The 13,430-nt window shown below is 33.8% G+C and overlaps 1 protein-coding gene across 1 annotated transcript in view; it reads right to left on the reverse strand.

The window, feature by feature from the left end:
• Positions 1-525: 525 nt before the first annotated feature.
• The window catches only part of mal (maroon-like), a 594,674-nt gene continuing 581,769 nt past the window's right edge, over positions 526-13,430 (reverse strand). Inside the window, exon 13 of the mRNA XM_068386135.1 lies at positions 526-4,926. Within this exon, the coding sequence (XP_068242236.1) occupies positions 4,714-4,926 (213 nt within the window). The 3' untranslated portion in view covers positions 526-4,713. The remainder of the gene's footprint in view (positions 4,927-13,430) is intronic.

A 13,430-nucleotide genomic window follows, 5' to 3' on the forward strand; every position in this document is an offset into this window, starting at 1 on the left:
TCTTCTACAGTTACCAAGTGGAAAGTAGCCACTGAACAATTACACTGCAATAGTTAATCCTTCAAGAGAAGAAGAATACTTTGGTTATATTAGTGTTGCCAGGTGTCAGAGGAAAGAAGATATGTAAAGAATAAGCCAGATTATTCAGTGTATCTGTAGGAAAAGGAAAAATGAGCCATAACCAGAGAGGGATTATGTGACCAGCCAAAGGACCCAATAACTCTCTAGCAGTAGTATCTCAATGGGATGCTTGCTACATACCATTAACCAATAGATTGTTTTTTCACTCCATTTGGGTCCTGTATCTTTTGAAAGGAAAGAAAATCGGGAAATTTTGGACAAATGTTTGAGGGTAAATATTGATAAACAGAGTTTCTGGAGAAGAAGCAATATAAACATCAGGTGAGTATAAACTAAAATTAAAATTCTTTTCTTTATTTAGTTTTTAATGTAATATTATATCTTGTATGACATCGTTGTAATACATAGAACTTCATCTCCTCTGAAGGCTAAATAAAAAATGTATCATTATTATGTCTTTAATGTTACAGTGCAAACTTCTTAGCAGCTAGTATAACCAAGTAACATGGTGTTCTACATTAGTGAAAACAAATACAAATAAAATGTATGCCTTAGATAGTGATATGTATTAAATAAAGCACACAAAATTTTGCCTAATTTCATCTTGCCTGGCTAAGTCATTTTTTCTCTTTTTATGTTTTCCGAAAGATGAAACCCATAGAAACGAATTGGTTCGAGCCATGCTATGAGGAAATTATTTTTCCAACTAATTATTCACGATTATATTCAATGCACTTCAAGGATGAAGATTTTGATAGATCACTTACCAAGGTTTGATTGCAAAGTGGAGTTATTCCTTCGATATATAAATCCTTTTCTGTTCACCTCAAGCAAAGTAGAGTTATTCCTTCCTGCTCACCTCAAGGTGGAAGAAAAGCCCAAAATAAAACCACCAAAACCCCATTTTCTAGATGCTGAAGAAACTTCAGTGAAAACTGCAGCTGAAAATGTAGTAAGTGAAACAGATTCTTTGAAAAAAAAAGAAAAAAAAAAAACTCAGTAATGCGGATGGAATGATGAATTTCTTGAAAGAGAAAATATATATTTTTTGGCAGAAATCCAAGCAATAGTTTGCTAAATGGAACAGTGATTTACATTGTTATATTTGAACAAGGTTGGAAATCTTTAATATGCCTAGAAAGTTTGAATATACTAACAAAAACTTTGCAGGTGGTGTAACAGACCTTTTGAAAAGAACAATTTTAAAATACAATATACCAGGTGAGAGTAAAATATTCTCCAGCACTGAAAAGTTTGGCCCTCCCTCTTTGTTTTTGATCTTCTCATGCATATTCTTTTACGAGCAAAATGTTCGATGCATGCTTAATATATCCTCTCACTACAACAAAATGATACCGGCAAGTCAATGGATAACTAAGATTCACTGGTTTTTCATTTTCAGCATTAATAATGGAAGCTGGAACAAAATGGACATGTGTTTCTTGTTAATGGATAAAATGCCTATTTTGTACCAGATCAAGTGGGATAGCAAGAGATCTAATGGTTTTGTTGACATGGGTACTGAACTGGAGAGAAGCATTTAAACTCAGCGAATAACAGTTGGAAATTTCAACAATAGATTATTCTTTAAAAAATTGTTTCGGTACTGCTGAATGCATTAATTTGTTAAAGAAATGTTTGGCTAAGTTACATTCAGTGAGCAAGAAAATTACCTCTTTGACTAAAATCATAAAAACTAATTTCCTTCAAATCCAGTGATGCAAGAGCAGATCTGTATATTCTTTTACATATACCATACACTAAAATTAATAAGAAATTTATTTTGTAAAAATTTGCATTTTGTTGATGGAGAGAGAACTTAGTTTAGTGGGCTTACATAGAAGTATTTCAAAAGCTTCATGAATGCAAGGATTTTATTTGGGCAATGAATTAAGATCACAAAATATGGCATGAATTGAAAAAATGATGAATGTAAAACTTGCAGCACAATCATTAAGTGAATTGGTTGCAAAATCAGTGCAGTTTTGACTTTTTAAAAATTTCAGATAATTCACACGATGCAAAGCAACAATCAATTTCATTATACCCTTATCAATCATCTGTTTGATATAAGAAAATTAAAAAAAAAATTGTGCAGCTGGGATTTCAAAAGGTCAATACAAAAGGAGAATGAAGCTCATTAAGTTTTTTGAGCAATGCAGACTCATATCTGAGACAAATTAGACTCTCCCATGTGGTAATTCTTTGTTGAAATTCCAATGGTACAATTTGCTTTTCATTATTTGTATGTGGAGTTTGATTACAATGTATGATTATTTAATATGTTACCCTTAACTCCCTTTAAAAATTTCATTAATGTATAAGATAAGTCAGGAACTATTTTAAGCCAGATCTATAAGAGGACGTAATAACAACCCAAACTGCCAGTCAATTTCTGCCAGCACTGATGGGGACGTGTCGGTGATGATACTTGGCTTCATGGATTCCTCAAGCATTGACTACCTATTTAGTCTCCAAGTGCTCACTATGACATTACAAGCTAAATTAAAAATGATAAACCTAAAGGTGTTACCCATTCAAGGATACCTAACTTTATCGTAGAATCTGGGGTCTGTCTAAACTTATAGATAAAAGAAAACAAAATTCCACCCTCATTTGGGTGAATCCCTTCCACTTTTGTGCTTGACCATACCCAAATATCTATTTTTCATTAAAAAGATTAAGTTTAACATTGTAATTCATGTGAATTTAGAGGTCCGTGTGAAGTTGAAGTTCTTGAGAAAATCAAACAATGTCAAGGGCTATCTTACCTGCAAGGTCTTAAACCTACCTGATGCCTTACAGTAAGGAGATTTTCTAATGAACTGCAGTTCAGCAGAATTGAAATTGAAATAACATTGCTCTTCAAGACAAAACAAAGGTATTTCCATCACTCCACATGGACTGGGATGTGGAAATGAGCCTGTTTGAGGACCATAGATACTAAGAAGTTCCTCTCCATGGAAGTAGCGTAATCAATTCATTCCACTCTCTACAACTTTTGTCACCAATTTCCCATTGCCTTTGGTAATACAAACAGGTGACTAAAATCTAGGCAATCGGTTAAAAATCTCCATGAATGTCAGCTTCTGGATGATTAATTCATCTTACTGTCAAAACCTTGAACCTTTTGAATGTTAATCCATTAATACTGGCTTCACTTCAAGCAACGACTAAAATCCACAGCATTATTGGAGACACAATTCCCACCAACATTATACTATCAATAAAGTGTCTCAAAAACAAAGGTAATCCTCCAATGCTGAAATCCTTGACTAGTTGAGGCTATCCCAAAAAGCTCCTTCAAGGTGTTATTCTGAAACAAATAAATCTACCAAATCCAAAAACAAAAAGATCTGCATGATGGTGATAGACAAGAAATCAAAATGGTCTTTAGTGACAAGAAATCAAAAGGGTCCTTAGTGAGCCTCTATACAGTAAATTTTGTTATAACCAGTACTGTATTTTGACCCTGACACTAATTTCTATTTAAAATGTGTAAAATTTGAGATAAAAAAAGCCTGTGGTCGGATTAAGAAACCTAAGTTTCTAAGATGGTAAACAAGAAAACTAGTAAAATACAAAGATGTATCCTCCCCCAATCAAATTTATGGGGATGGAAGGTTTCACCCCCTTCCACAACCTGTTCAAAGGGGTCATGTTTCTTTCAAATCTTTGAATTAAGCATCTAAATATTTAACTTAGGTCTACTTGACATTACTTGATAAGATGCATTAGTTCCTGATTCTGAATATTTACCCTGTCAAAAATGAAAAGCACATGGAATTTTAATCAGAAGAAATAATTAAAAACAAAGAATACACAGAATGAAAATGAATACAATGAAACATCCAATACATACTGCAAAATTAACAAAATTAATAAAAATCATAGCACAGTGCTAGAAGTGACCAAAGAGGGTTTCGAAATTACAACAATAAAATTCCCAAGTTACTGACTGCCCAACAGCCTGGACTTGAACGAAGGTTTTTTTTTATAGCATAGTAAATCATACTACTAAAATTCAGTAGTCTAAGTAAAATGCTAAATGCTAGCACTTGTAGAAACTGCCTCATATCAATGACAAACAATTAAACATGTGTTTTGAGTCATATTCTTTCCATCTCGAAACTACATTTTACTATACAACTATTATGTAACAGCATAGCTTGAAGTAGTTATCACAAATATCACTTCTTAGACTGAAAAGTTAAAATTAATTTTAAACCCTGTTTATAGTTTCCGAGAAGTAAAAAGATGTAATTCTATGTGAACATTTTTCATTAGTGAAAACTGTCTAAAACCAAATCTTCATAGTAATTGTAGAAATACACCTCCATATTCTATACTGTTTAAGAAACTATGTTTTTGGTACAATGAATACTGTATATCAAATACGTAAATACTAGACCAGGTAATCCCATTTAGTTGCAACAGGGTTAACTAAATGCCACATGCAATGATTCATGATAATCTTGCATTTAGTACTATTTGTAACCGAGTAGTTATATTTATCTTGTTAAGAATACTGAACTCATACAAAGTAAAAGTTCAGACCACTGTAATAGTACATAGTATTGTACTGGAAAGTATTGTAATTACATTGTTACCATACATGATTGTACAACAAAATCATGTGTTAGCTTTCACAGTGGCTCCACGTGTAATCAAGGTAACTGAAGCATCTTGTGCAGTGTCACTATTAGGTGTCAGAACTTTGGCATAAACACCAAACATCATGGAAGACCCTCTTACTCGCCCTAACGTTAGCATTGGTTCCTTGGTACGTTCTCCTGAATCGGAAGCCACCCCTATCATTTGACATCTCCTACAACCACCTTCGACCTGTAAATTGCAGAGGTTTTAAATGTGTTCTAAAAATGCATAAAAATATTTGTATGGTCACATTAAACTATAACTAGTCCTTAACCCTTTTAACTTTAATGCTGCACAGTACAATCTACCCAAATCGTTTCATACACAAACCTCAAAATCTTTGGAAAGTACCATATTTCCCAAATTTAACATAATTCCACAGAAAAAAATCATTTCATATCAGTCAGATAATGTTTATTGTGAAAATCTATTCCCTTGAACAATCTATGTAGTAATTACTCATAAATTAAGGAGAAGACATCTCTAAGAGCACTGAAAACCTAAATAACTTTAACAATAGAGAAAGGGGCACTACCAATCAACCAGAGAATAATGCTGAGACAAAGACATAAGATAGTACAGTATACCCAAACCATTGTTATTGTTATTAGAAGCTAAATTCACATCATTATACTAGAGGACTAAATCTAATGGAAGGAAAGAAAACAGGATATGTTTCAGTTTTTGGACTAAACATTGGTATTAACCGAGCCTTGAGAGAAGCAATATGAAAATCAAGGGAGGTTCACAGAAAATACTTTGATACAAAGCACGTTCATAAATAATGCATTAATAACACAATAATTGTTATGTATTATGTGTAATTTGTACTGTAAGACCTCAAGTGCTACGTGCATTGAAGGCAATGTTGCATAGTATTGCACTGATAAAACATGTTAAAACTTTGAATAAGTGTAGTAGCTAAAGTTAAGAAGTATTTGATCCTGTATAAGTTACCTCAAAGATCGGATTTGATTCTTCTTACTTTTGTGCTGCAATAGATTTAAGGCTTTGAGAGTGATGATCATTTGTTAGTTTTGTATTTTTTTACACAAGAGTTTGTTTACTTGAGATCAGTCGAGAGTTGAGAGCCACTAAGAATTAACATTGTAAAGTTGGCTAACAGAAGTAGTAGTAATGTAATTTGGAAATAAACGGCTTTTATAATACAGAAGATTATAATTTTCCCCGTCATCAGCGACAAGATGGGATGTCCACTAATACACTGATATATTTCAGGTATATACGATTGCAGTAATCAAACAATGATACTCAACAATATCTTTGACTCATAGTGCACAATGCAACAGGATACTTCCAAATGACACTGCATTTCTTTAATATTTAGTAAATCATATATGGTATTCTCTAAATAGGCATGAGTTCCAGTGATTGACATTATCCTAAATCCTACATTCCATTCGATTTCAATAACAATAAAAACAATTTTTCACTATATAATTTTCTTATATATTTTTATTTATTTCATATATTACAATTCAGTACTAAGGATTCTCTTGGTCAGGAATGACAGGATAAGGTTATTTTCTAATTCGATGACAAGATTTGTTAATGTTATTCCTAATTAACCTAAAGCCTTTGTGAATTCTCCCCCTTAATAAATCTATTACTCAGATGCATGTACAGTTTACCAAAGTAACATAGCCTAAACATTTAAAACCCTTTCCCTACTAAATCACCCTCAATTGTCTGTACCATTAGTGTCATTACACATTCTAGAAAGAAAGGGATTGGCTTAATAGCTCCAGCACATTACATTAAGGTGAGAAACAGCCAAAGCAACGCCTAAGCTTATGGGTATCATTGTTCTTAAGACTGCCATTATATGAGACACTGTGGCACCCTCAGTAACCTTCAAGATATCCAGTCTTTCAAAAATTTCAGGATGCTCCTACATCAATCGTAGATACGTATTGGCTAGATACCTCCCATCATTTTACAAATAATTTGAGGCTTTACAGTTTTTCATGCCCATTACAGAAACAACCCTCTCTTGAAAGGATAAATCTGTGGATCATTTGTCTATCTTAGGAATCACAGAGAACTTTGCTTTTCATGTCAATGAGAGAAGTGATTGATTCATTATTAGATTTTATCTGGTATCATTGCAGTGAGGGTCATTGATGCCAAAAAATCTAGTTAACAGTAATTATATAATGCTCATGTAAACCATGCTTAAATCTTAATAATTTTTTTAGTTTCCACAAGAAACTTAAAAAGGCAATCAGCATTGCATGTCAGTCCATAAATAACTGATAGCATGTAAATGCCAATGCTATTCTTGTAATTAGGAAAATAGCATAATCTCCCAGTCAAGTAACTTACGCACTCGATCAATATATACTTAACGGCACCAAGCAATCTTCAGAGAATGGCTGATGCTCTCCACTCATCTAAAAGCTGTGACAATCTGGTGTCACGAATTCTCATTCAGCATAACTCTACTTCTCTTGATCTTTGCATGTCAAAATATATGCATGGGAGAGATGACTTAATGACTTCCCTCAGTTTCTGATTTTCCAACTCCCAATAAAAGTTCCAAGTGTCTCTAAGTATAAACTGAATTATGGAGTACAGAGCTTTTGTAGGTACCATAAAGTTATCTATAATACAAGTATGAACTTCCTCCTTTGCTAGAGAATCTGCTTTCTCATTCCCCTTGATATTGACACGAGAAAGAACACAACAAAATTTAATAGTCTTACCTTCATTTCCAATTAGATAAAGCCATTCATGAATCTCTATTACTATAGGCTGTAATGAAATAAAGGGGTACAGTGTCATCAATACAACTAAGGAGTCGCAAAAAATTAACGATTTCCTTTTCTGATATTAAATTAGCATAGCATTCAGCTGAAAAGACGGACACTTGGTCAGGTAACCTAACACTTTAGGTAAAGCTTAGAAAACATCCCAAATCCAATGCCAGCATTGAACTTGCATCCGTCAGTAGAAACTAAATCAAAGTACTTATGGCATTTATGTTATCCAAGAAAGTGACCCTCATTATCTCATTGGATATTTCTTGTTTTGAATCAGATATGGATTTACTGAATTCCACAGAGGGTAGACTCAAATTAGGTACTTTACAGTACTGTACAGGTAAAATTAAAAATACCTTTGGGTATTTTCAAGTCCTCCAAGGTTCTCAAAGCTCTATACCCTAAAGGTTTAGGGTATCTAGGGTGATTATCATAAAAAGTAATACATTTTACATTATCAGTTTCATATGAGAGTGGCTTTGGCATCTTCTGAAGTTTAAATCATTATTGAACCAACAATGAAACTCCATTGGCATTTCACAAATATCTACTGAAAGATTAGGTATGAGAGATGACCTAAAAGTTCCACTGGCTAGCATAACTCCAGCATTGAGTAAAGAGTCTAATACTGCCTATGCTGTTTTTGTTATTGAGAAATATATTTCACACCCATATGTAAGTTTAGAGGCAATTAATAGTTTGTAGAGAATTATAAGGTGCTTTTGGTCAGCTCCCCAAGAAGTATGGGATATCGCTAATCAAATTAAGACTGATTATATTTCCCTTTAAAATTTCTAATATGAGGAACCCATGTCAATTTAATATTAAATAGTATTCCTAAAAGAATGTTTCATCTTTTCAAAAAATTATTTTCCCATACATGCTGAAGGTAATCAACTGTTCCCTTGTTTTCAATTTGGTTTTTGTAAAGGCCTTGGAGCATGTGATGCCCTTCTTACAATCTCCAGTGCTGTACACAAATCCCTTGGTTGTGGTCAGGAAGTTGTACGATTGGCCTTGATTTTAGTGCTGCCTTTGACCATGTCAATCATGAGGCCCTTGTTTTTAAACTCAATCAGTTGCGTGTGGGTGAGTCGTTTCTTAGCATCATAATTGAATTTTTAAGAAATAGATTGCAAAGAGTTGTTGTTGATGGGCACCATAGTGAGTATAGGAATGTGATATCTGGTGTTCCTCGGGGTAGTATTCTTGGCCCATTACTTTTCATTCCATACATTATACACATAACATGTGGTTTGGCCTAGTAAACAAGCTTGTTACATATGCAGATGATGCAACGTTCTTTGCATCAATCCATCTCCTGAATGTAGATCTGGGGTTGCTGAATTCCTTAATAGAGATCTAGCTAAAATTACTGCATGGTGCAAGTTATGGGGCCTAAAGTTGAATCCTAACAAAACTCAAAGTATGATTTAAGTAGGTCAAGGATAGCGGCTCCTCAACATCCGGATCTCAGCCTCATAAGGTTTCTTTAACACTGTATGACTTTTAGAACTCTAGGTGTTATTCTCAATAGTAAATTTACTTTTAGGAAACATATTAGGTCTGTGTCTTTTTCAATTGCACAAAAAATTGGCTTATTAAAGTCTTTGAAGATTTTTGATGATCAATTTATTCTGAAGTGTTTTAATTCTTTCATTCTACCTTGTTTCGAGTATTGTTCTCCTGTCTAGTCTTCAAGCTGCCGATTCTCTTCTTTATTTGTTGGACAGGAGCCTACTGTCTACTAAATTTCTTATTCCTGATCTAGAGAATAATGTCTGGCACCGTCGTTAAATTAACCTTATGCATGTTGCATAAGATGTTTCATAATTCTAATCATCCTTTACATTCAGATCTTCCCGAACAGTTCCACCCTGTTTGTAATACAAGGCTTGCAGTTAATTCTAATAGCTAGGCCTTCTCCATCATGAGGCTCAATACTACACAGTATTCTAGAAGTTTTATTCCAGCTGTGACCAAGTTGTGGAATGATCTTCCTAATCAGATGGCTAAATTGTTAGAACTTCAAAAGTTCAAACTTGCAGCAAATGTTTTTATGTTGAACTGGCTGACAAAAGTCTTTTTATCTTTTATATATGAAATATTTATTTTGATGTTGTTACTGTATGAAAATATCTTCTTTTCATGATTTATTATTTCTCATATTGTTTATTTATTTCCTTTCCTCACTGGGAAATTTTTCCCTGTTGGAGCCCCTGGGCTTATAGCATCTTGCCTTTCCAACTAGGGTTGTAGCTTAGCTAGTAATAATAATAATAACTGTAATGTATACGTCAGGTTCATTAGTTACCTGAATCTCTTTCGGCAACAGCCATTTGTGATGTTGCAAATGAAATAGAGGTCATCAACAAATAAAGTGTGCTGGACTTCATGAGGGATTACAGAACTAATGCCATTTAAGGAAAGGGCGAATAATGTTATACTAAGGATACTACCTTGTGGAATGCCTTCTTGATAATGAATTGATGAAAACATACTGCCTACTCTTACTTTAAAATGGCAGTTACTCAGGAAAGATCTAACAAACATTGGAAGTTCACCTCCTAGTCCAATTTCATGAATGATTTGAAGAATACCATGTCTCCACGTAGTATTGTATACTTCTCCAAATGAAAGAAAATGGATATACAACGTTCTTTGCTGACAAAAGCTTCACAAATTGATGACTCTAATTTTGTTAAACCATCAAAGCAAGATCGCAATTGTTGGAATCCACACTGTGATAGGTTAATAAGTCCTTTCAGTTATAAAACCCATACAATCGTATGTTTACTATCTTTTGCATTAATTTACATATACAAGATTTTGATGGAATCAGCAAATAGTTGGTTTCAAAAAAGGTAAAATGATAGAAATATTCCAAATACCATAATTAGGAATAAATTCTTTTTCCAAATTTTATGGATGATAAGCATGAAAGATTTACAGTAAGCCTGGAACATTATTGGGTTTGTTCATTCACTATAAAGAGAGCCAATATTAGCGGATTTGTTCATTCGCGATAAAGAGAACCAATATTAGCGGGTTCGTTCATTCGCGATAAAGAGAACCATGTAACCAATTATATAAAAAATCCCGTATTCGTGGTTTCTCGATAAGTACTCTTGCGGACCGACAATTCCAAACCAACTTTGCTCCTTTGCAGCCGGCTTACTTTGCATTTTTTCCCTCCACACAGCATAACACCTAATGTCTTGCTGACTCGGCCTCACTCTCGAATCTTCTTTTCTTGCGTGTGGATCTCACTTTTCAGTCCTTTTGTGCAAAATCATGTTTTGATGTAAAAAAAACCTCTACATATCAAGAGTGTTTATAGTGATTTTAGTATAAAATGTGATACGTACATTACACTACTGCATGCGCCAAGCAGTTGATGGCTCAATAATTGCATCATTCTTCAGACGTACTGTGTAGAACTTCGTACGTACAATATTAGTGGTGTTGTACTGATACTTTATCTTTTAATTTTTATTGTGGTAGTGTATACATTATGAATTAGTGTTATATTAACTACTGTACAGTACTGTATACAAAATACTGTATTTTATGGTAGTAATGTAAATATAAGCTATGTCTAGGAGTTTGAACTGTGCGAGTCGACCTGCAAAAAACAGTGATCATATCTAATTAAGCCGTACTGTAATGATAGTATTGTACATATAAGTTTGGCGATGTCTCGTATTATGTGTACTGCAGTCTTACGTAGTACATAGTACACATGTGTACATGTACTGTACCCTTATTGAAATGTGTTACTTCACTAACATTATACTTATACCGTGATAGAAACCAAGTAAAAGCAATATTAGGCAGTACAGTGGGTTACTTCGCGTGTTATTCGATAGTGAGTAGGCAATAGGCAGTGAGTTGGTAGGTTAGGAGTTAACCCTCACTAGGGCAGCAAGTATTCAAGGATTCTCGGTTTTCACGCTCGTCTGTTACCTAATCCCCAAGAATAAGGAGAGCCGACTGTAGTTTCTATGGGAAGATGTTTGATCATTGAATAGGAAATACTCTATTATCAATTCCAGGAGCCAAATCATTACACGTGGATAAGGCTGATAAAAGTTTGATTATGCTAAAAGGCAAATTATATGATTCCATTTTTACAGATAAGAAGTTGAAAGAGTAAGTTGAAAGAGTGATTCTCTCTTTGAATGAGTTGTTGGTAATACGTAGATGTAGACTTTTTTGACAAAATTCCAAAAAAATCATCTGCGAATGCTTCACTTACAATCTCTGGAATTTATAACATTAGACCCTTGCATTCAATTATGGGTGATGGGAATGGTTTCCCACTGATCATTATTTTTGTCCAGACTTCAACTGAGTTAGTCTTCCAATTAATTTGGGACATAAAATTTACTCAAGACTGGTATGATGTCGATATAGAGTAAATGTAGCTCTCCATAGTTTTTAGAGTTATTTGACATTGAATATTCCACCACGTGACCAGTTTTCGTGTAAACTGATCTGTAATATGGGGTTTTGGCTCATTACTAGTATGAATAATGACATGGTTAAAAAACTCAATGGCTTCCTCTACACAGTGGGAAAATTATTAGCATCTATTTCTAATAATGTAAGTACAGCAAATAATGCCCAATTAGCTTTATCAACTAGGCATCAATGGGATCTATTTCATCAACTAAATGAATTAGGATTGGAAAATAGTATTTCCAATACCTTCAATCATTATTTCCCACGACAAAAAAATCCTTGGGTGCATAATGATATATCAATAGAGGTAAGGGTTCCGTTTTGTACAAGACAATATGTCGGTGCTCCAGCATTACAAAAGAACAAGCCCCTTCTCTTCAATGAAAGAAAAAACTAAATTTCATTGGGAGTTAGAAATATCCCCCAACATAGGATGTTTCCCATTAAAATATCAAGAATTAAAATGGTTTAGGAAGCTGATCTATTAAGTTATCAAGTTTTGCTTCAGGTTTTTAACATCTCAATTGGGTGGCAGATACACGAAAGAGATGATGTATGCTCATTTTAAATGCATTTGTACTGCTACTGCTTGAAGATATATTTTCAGTTTAATATTGTTATGGATGACAACTCGCTGCACCAGTGATGCACTCGCACCATATCTACTTTCACCTTCCTGGACTTCATTAAGATGGAAATAAAAATTCTCTAGGACATAGTTTATTTTGGCCTAACATTGTTTCCTGTAAGGATATGATGATTGGAAAATATTCCTTGACTATTACTTTCAAGGATTCCTATTTAGATTTAAGACCTTGGCAATTCTATTGATAAATCTTGAGGTTGCCATCCATAAGGACAAACTATGATTTATTTCTATATAATAATTTCATCTTTGGGGCATATCTTGTGGAAAATGTTCTTAATGTTAAGTCTTTATCAATATTTCCTTGTGGTCTCCCTTCCATTCTTCTTTCTCTCTTCTTACTTTTGTTAAGATGATTGACAGTTTCAGGTAATGGACTGTCTACTTCCATGTTGGCATTGTCTGATGTGCTTTATTCAATATTCACAATACTTTTTTTGACCGATCGAGATTGTTTTCGATTAATTTTATTCTGTTCTTCAAGCTGATGTTCTGAGGTTTCTTCCAATCCAGATATTTTTTGAAAGCATTTCTGTTGTTTAGGTATGTTTTGATTTTTCCTGATATGAATTTGGAATAAGGCTTTCATCTTGTATGAATACTTTTATATCTTCCTTATTGTTGGAACTTGGGATATTATTTTCTTCAGTGCTTTTAGGCAAATGTTTCTTCAGAACCAAGGAAAAAAGTTGCCCAGGCCTTATTTGTTTTTCTAGGGATCTTTTACGGGCCTCTTTAAAAGAAACCTTTTCCATGGTTCTAATGGCCAGAATTTCATTTCCAAAAATGAACTGACCACA

The sequence above is a fragment of the Palaemon carinicauda genome, chromosome 1 (assembly GCF_036898095.1).
Source record: "Palaemon carinicauda isolate YSFRI2023 chromosome 1, ASM3689809v2, whole genome shotgun sequence".
In the NCBI taxonomy this organism is placed as follows: Eukaryota; Metazoa; Arthropoda; class Malacostraca; order Decapoda; family Palaemonidae; genus Palaemon; species Palaemon carinicauda.